The sequence below is a fragment of the Gobio gobio genome (genome assembly GCF_949357685.1).
Source record: "Gobio gobio genome assembly, chromosome: 5".
NCBI classification, from domain to species: domain Eukaryota; kingdom Metazoa; phylum Chordata; class Actinopteri; order Cypriniformes; family Gobionidae; genus Gobio; species Gobio gobio.
Genome location: NC_137101.1, coordinates 39,178,952 through 39,186,411, shown reverse-complemented (window position 1 = coordinate 39,186,411; position 7,460 = coordinate 39,178,952). Strand labels below are relative to the sequence as shown.

Below are 7,460 nucleotides of genomic sequence, written 5' to 3'. Positions count from 1 at the left end.
GTGTGTTGCACCATTCCTGTCGGATCCAATTTAGAAGGCACAGCATTGTGTTTTAATCTCACTCTGTCTGCAAATCCATTCTCGACCTGTATCTTGTTTACAATCGATTCCGCTGTGAAATGAAGCGGACAAACGCAATGTCTTGCGCACATGAGCTGGAACCGGCATGTTTATTGCTCGACCCGTTAAGCTCCACGAGTCGATGGGCGGGCTTGAAGCGTTTTTTCTGCGTCATACTACGTCGGTGGTCGACAAATTGTGAGAGCTCTTGTTTTCTGGGCCTGGTGTCTATAAAAGCTTTTCTTTGACTAACAAGGACGTTTTCAGCTCTGAAACTTAAAGGATATTCTTATATCACAATTAACTTTTATATACCAAAGGCTCAAAGGAAAGTTGATTTCTCAATTTATCACCCCTTTAAGCTCAACAGATCACATGAATACAACATTCAAAAAGTTAGAAGGCCACACATATACAAATAAATTATAAAAATTAAAGGGGCCATAAGATAAATGCTTCAGATAAATAATTTTGAACTGCAAATGATATCTTCACAATGATTTGAAATTAACATATGTCATGTGATTCATCTAAATTTAAACTTTGAAAATGAGTCCGTACATACAGTACATGCTTGCACCCCAATAATTGCTGTTTGTGGCTATATTTATTTTTATGCATATTATCTACAAGTGGGACACTTACAAAACACAAAGCTTAAACTTTGTATTGTAAAAACAGTAAAACATTGATATGTGTAAAAATTAGGGGTGTAACGATTCATCTACTACATCGATGTATCGATTTATTTTCCTATGATCTAACTACATCGATCTGTGCTCGGCAAGATGGCCTTCCGGACGACATATATCGATCTAACATCGTTTTAAAGGGTAATCAATCGATTGTATCGATCATGGGAAATAACGCATTGGATTTAAGCACGTCAGACTTTATATGGATATTTTTTCTTAGCACTTTTAATGATAAAGCCGTTAAACGTTACTCGATTAAGTCTGCCTATCTGTGACATCATCGCAACGCACGCACCAGCAGCAGCGCTAAGAAAACAAAACATAGCATGGCGGATGACAGAGAAGCCAACGTGCGAGAAATTATCAAGCCACCTGGAGAAAGAGCTAAGTTAGTAACGTTTTACCTGTACTTTCAACCCTTGCTAAATGTTACCTGTGAATTCCTGCACCAGTGTGCCAGCAGAGCGAGTTTTTAGTACTGCTGGCGACATAGTGAACGCACAGAGAAGTGTTCTGCGGTCAGATCATGTTGATATTTTTGAAAAAGAAATCTGTAGAGTCATTGAAGAGTAGTTGGTTATATTTTATCTTTGTTAAATATTGTTTGTTTATTAAACTGAGAGTAGTAGCAGGTTCAGCCAGTTTATTCAACCTGAAGAAATGTTGGTTGCACTTTATTTTTGATATTAATATTGTATTTGTATTATTTTAATGTTGTAAAACAACAGCAAAAGTAGCAGGTAAACCTACTATTAATTAAACCTGAAGAGAAGTTAGTTGCACTTTATTTTTTATACTAATATTGTAATATTTTTATGTTGGAAAACAAAAGCAGAAGTAGCAGGTTAACCTACTGTTGAAATGTTGGTTGCACTTACTGTGCTTTTATTGAAAATGTATTGAAAATTGAAATTGAGAGCAGAAAAGGTTAACTTCCTTTTAATTCAACCTAAACTGTTGGTTGCACTTTATTCAAATAAAATTTGAATGCATTTGCCATTAATTGTTGTTTACTTGTTTGTTTATATCCATAATTAATTGATACCTGATTCCCTTACAAGAAACAACAGGAATCTAGGAAACTTCACCTGCATTGAGCAGTATCCAGATATTTATTTCAGTCACACAATTTTTGGCTAAAAAGTTACTGAATCGATTTCAAGTCACTGAATCGTTTCGGATCGTATCGTTCTAAATGAACCAATATCGTCCTTGAATCGTATCGACAACCTCAAATCGTGATACGAATCGAATCGTTGTTAAAACGAATCGTTACACCCCTAGTAAAAATGTAGATTAATTAATTGTAATTTGTAAAACAAAACAAAAAATCATTCATTTCGAGCCCTGATACTAGCTAACTGGGTTGTGTAACATTTTGTTGGTTGCAGGGCACCATGAAGACTAAGAAAATGTAAATAACAGTCTTTATTAAAATGTACAAACTAGGGGTGTAACGATTCGTTTTAACAACGATTCGATTCGTATCACGATTTGAGGTTGTCGATACGATTCAAGGACGATTTTGGTTCATTTAGGACGATACGATCCGAAACGATTCAGTGACCTGAAATCGATTCAGTAACTTTTTAGCCAAAAATTGTGTGACTGAAATAAATATCTGGATACTGGTCAGTGCAGGTGAAGTTTCCAAGATTCCTGTTGTTTCTTGTAAGGGAATCAGGTATCAATTAATTATGGATATAAACAAACAAGTAAACAACAATTAATGGCAAATGCATTCAAATTTTATTTGAATAAAGTGCAACCAACAGTTTAGGATGAATTAACAGGAAGTTAACCTTTTCTGCTCTCATTTTCAAAATTCAATACATTTTCAATAAAAGCACAGTAAGTGCAACCAACATTTCAACAGTAGGTTAACCTGCTACTTCTGCTTTTGTTATCCAACATAATAATATTAATATCAAAAATAAAGTGCAACTAACTTCTCTTCAGGTTTAATTAATAGTAGGTGTACCTGTTACTTTTGCTGTTGTTTTTCAACATTAAAATAATACAAATACAATATTAATATCAAAAATAAAGTGCAACCAACATTTCTTCAGTTTGAATAAACTGGCTGAACCTGCTACTACTCTCAGTTTAATAAACAAACAATATTTAACAAAAGATAAAATGTAACCAACTACTCTTCAATGACTCTACATATTTCTTTTTCAAAAATATCAACATGATCTGACCGCAGAACACTTCTCTGTGCGTTCACTATGTTGCCAGCAGTACTAAAGCTGCCTTCACGTGCCATCGGAATTATCGTAAGTACGAGTTTCTAAGGTAAAAATTGCACATGAACGCCCTCACATTTTGAAATTTGAATGCAATGAGCTCGTAATCACGACATCAGAAATCGGAATTATCAAATGTTCGATAGCACGTGAAGGCAGCATAAAAACTCGCTCTGCTGGCACACTGGTGCCAGGAATGCACAGGTAACATTTAGCAAGGGTTGAAAGTACAGGTAACACGTTACTAACTTAGCTCTTTCTCCTGGTGACTTGATAATTTCTCGCTGGTTGGCTTCTCCTCTGCCATACGCCATGCTGTTTTGTTTTCTTAGCGCTGCTGCTGGTGCGTGCGTTGCGATGATGTCACAGATAGGCAGACTGAATCGAGTAACGTTTAACGCCTTTATCATTAAAAGTGCTAAGAAAAAACATCCATTTAAAGTCTGACGTGCTTAAATCCAATGCGTTATTTCCTATGATCGATACAATCGATTGATTACCTTTTAAAACGATGTTAGATCGATATATGTCGTCTGGAAGGCCAACTTGCCGAGCACAGATCGATGTAGTTAGATCGTAGGAAAATAAATCGATACATCGATGTAGTAGATGAATCGTTACACCCCTAGTACAAACTCTAGAACAGGTACACTATAGAACAATAACAGGAACCAAATCACACTGTACATAAATGGGAACCGAGCTGGAGTAACAAACACAGGGAATAAATACAATGAGGAAGCAAAGGGAGTTAAATGAAATGCAGGATCAGTAACTATAGAAACAAACTAGGGCATAATCAGTAACCAAGGAGACAGAGGGAAAACAAGAACACAGGAACAACTAAACAGAACATAGGCTGCAGGGTTCTTGCAGGTTTCAGTAAGTTAAATTTAAGACCTTTTTAAGACCTTTTAAGACCATTATGAGTGAAATTTAAGACCAACACGACGCATTACTAAAAGCATTATAAATGATCCCAGAAACTCTCAAACATTCTATTTTTATTGATTCAGTTATAGAAACATTAAATAAACTCAGAAACTGATATCAAAATACTTATGGATGATAGATGACAGAACTTGGCATCCATATTCCCAACACAAAACTAGTACAGACAACCTAACCCTTCATATGTCTGAGTTCATCCCCTTTAGCACTGATCTCAGTTTCAAGGGCTTTTAGTTCAGCAAGTTTTTCTTTCTGTGCCCTTCTCAAGGCATTGGACTTGGCGAGAAGCTGAGCCATCTTGGAGCCAGCCTTGCCCTCAGCTTCTTCTGCAAGTGTATCTGCCTCCCTGGAAAGACAGGCAGACACATCTTCTAAGGTTGTCTTCCTTTTCTTAAGGTCCTGCAGAGACTGCTCAGCCAGCTTTCTTTTCTGGCTTTGGGATTCCTTTTCTTTTCTGATGCGCTCCTGATCGAGAAAGAGTCGATACTTTGACCGGGCTGCACCCACAGATGCGATAAGTTCCTTGGTGAGGGGCACCTGAGTAACACCCCCATGCATTGCAACAAAGTCACATATGAGCCTATGTGCAACAATTGTGTCCTCTTGCATGTTTTCAGTCTCTACCTCCTTGTTGATAGAGAATCCCCTTTCAACAGTGGCCTGGCCATGTGAGAGCAGCAGTAAGTTCTGGCAAAAATCCCAAGCAGCAGGGTAGGGACGGCTTAATCTCTCATTCAAAAAGGTGTCTAGGCGTGTCACAAATGGCTGGTAGGCTAGAAATTCTTCATTTCTTGCCTCAACAGACAGAAAAGATTCAAATTGTTGGACAATGGTATCTCCTACAACAAAGTGCAAGAAAATAAGAAGTCAGTCAAATATGCACAGTCATGACTGAAAATATGTGTGTTGGAACAATACAATTGTAAATGTAAAAAGTGTAGGGGTGCCAATATTTTTTGCCATGGCTGTAAATCCCTGTGTTAGGTAAAAACTATCTAAATGTCTGCAATAACAACAAAAACCTGTATAAAATGATGGAACTTATTCAATACATTTGAGCCGCTGCACACAGAACAGGTACAGGACCATCAGAAGAGGGAATGACAAAAGTGAAACATCCATGCTAAACTAATACCCTGTAGGACATTGGAAATTGTCAAATGCCAGAGCAAATGGTTTGCAACTAGTGCTCTGAATTAAGTCCAATAAAAAAAGTATAGTTGAGCATGGTATTCAAACTTTGGTTCATAACCCCTTGAAAACTATTCCTACCAGCAGGTACACCTCCTGTCAGCTGCTTGTTCTTCAGGAATGTCTGGACAAGAGCCTTCATTTGGTTTTTACACCTGTCTGGGTCCCTGAACATGAGAGACGGGTCCAGACACTCCATCTGCCTAACCGTTGGATATTTTAAGGGGCTCTTCTCCTGTGCTTTGCTTATGATGTTTGAGAGGCCCTGTATACAATCCCTCCTAAATTCAAGGACCCTTAGCTCTGCACTTTTACTGTCCTGGACAATAAAAAATAAATGTCAGTAATATCAAAATGGAGTTTAAAGGGATAGCTCACCCAAAAATGAAAATTCTGTCATCATTTACTTACTTTCACGTTGTTACAAACCTGTATAAATTTCTTTGTTCTGATGAACACAAAGGAAGATATTTTGATGAACGTTTGTAATCAAACCCTTCGTGAGCCCCATTCACTTCCATGGTACTATTTTTTCCTACTATGGAAGTGAATGGGGCTCACAAACGATTTGGTTTCAAACACTCCTCAAAATATCGTCCTTTGTGTTCATCAGAACAAAGAAATTTATACAGGTTTGTAACAACGTAAGAGTGAGTAAATCATGACAGAATTTTTTTGGGGGGTGAACTATCCCTTTAAGTACCACATGACATGAAGTCATAACGTTGGCCAATTAAGTGACTTCATGCAATGAGGTCATACAATTTCTTATTTGCTGTGTTTTGGATGCCTCAGCAGAATCATACTTGCTTCACATGATCTATGTAAACCTACACTTCATTGTGTGGAATCACCATCCAAAATGCATGGCTTTAAAGGAGAAAGCAGACAAAAATACAGATTCCATATTGGTCTGTACACACACAACCTTGAAAATGCACAGAATAGCAAAAATCAGTACACTTTGTAGCCAGTCCAGTATTTTTAAATACAACCTCATACAGTTAACAAATATGTTTAGTAAGCTTAGCACAATTATACTCGCAGCAAATACTGTTCATAATTTAATATCCAAAACTACCAAACATGATACCTTGACTGCTGCCTCAGCACCCAAGCCGATATCGATCTTCTGGGGTAGAAGGAGCAAGGCCTTGTCAGACAAATCAAGTTTGGTAAGCTGAAGGGGAGTGATGTCCTGCAGGACCTCTCTTTTCACAAAGCGTCTCAGTAAACTCTGTCAGTAGGCAAAAGTGCCATTAGCAAATTTAATTTTCATTTATCTTTCACACAATGACTGCATAATTCTAAACTAATTAATTAGGATTTCATTAATTTAAGAAGGCAATTAACCTGGACTTACAATAGGAGACTGGCCCTACAACATTTTACATATAATCCACAAAATTTGACAAATATTTAGTTATTTTGGATTAAAGCATCACAGATAAATGAATAAACAAATGAGATGCTCATGCCAACAAATCATACTCACCATATACAGTAAATAGTTACCTTAATCAACTCAGCCAAGTCTTTACCAAGAAAAGGCATCACAGGTTCATCGGTCTGGTACTTCTTCATGAACAGTTGGAAGGTCCTGGCCACAGTCATGAAAAAGTGCATCTTCGCTTTTGTAAGGGGATCCTTAATGGCTCCTTCGATGGTATCAAAAGATGCAGTCTTGGGGTTTGGGAGCTGTTTTTTGTGCACAGCATCCATGTACAGCATGAGAGATGGCCAGACTGCCAGAGCCCGTTCAATTACTGGAAGATTTTCAAGCCACCTGTGGCCACAAAATGGCTTGGGAAACAGTGAAGACTTCGTGACTTGTTCGTAGTCCTCCCTCCTTGCAGGAACGTTGTGAAAAAGAGTGTGCATGGCCTTTAAAATTTTATCCACATTCCACATTGAAAATCCAGCCTTGAAGGCATTATGAAGTGTGTGGAGTCCACAGCTGCCTACGGACACCAGTTGTGCATGGTCCTGTTGAAGTAGGTCCAAAAGCTTCCAGTTGACATTGGGCCCATCCATAGAGACTGAAATAAGCCTGCTGCGGTCCAGTTGATGCAATGCCTCCTTTTGGAAAATAAGAATAAATAAAAAGATCAAATGAATGATCAAACACATACATTTAACTGTATAACTTCAGCAACATGTTAAACTGCATTCTTTCTTCGAGGTTGGAGCTGATAACAGACATTCAACAATAGCTACATTACTGAAAGAAATTAAATCAATTTTAATTAATTAAATCAAAATTAACAGAAATTATAGAGAGGCCAAGAAGGAGTTTCTCTCCACAGGTGTCCTT

At 37.6% G+C, this 7,460-nt stretch overlaps 1 protein-coding gene across 1 annotated transcript; it reads right to left on the bottom strand.

Annotated features, from left to right (window-relative positions):
* Positions 1-3,991: 3,991 nt before the first annotated feature.
* On the bottom strand, positions 3,992-7,460 carry LOC307126139 (uncharacterized protein). Its single transcript, XM_079816534.1, has 3 exons — positions 6,662-7,460; positions 6,240-6,383; positions 3,992-4,794 (listed from the first exon to the last, which is right to left on the bottom strand). Exons 1-3 carry the CDS (start codon positions 7,274-7,276, stop codon positions 4,729-4,731), a joined length of 825 nt encoding a protein of 274 aa, XP_079672660.1. The 5' UTR covers positions 7,277-7,460; the 3' UTR covers positions 3,992-4,728.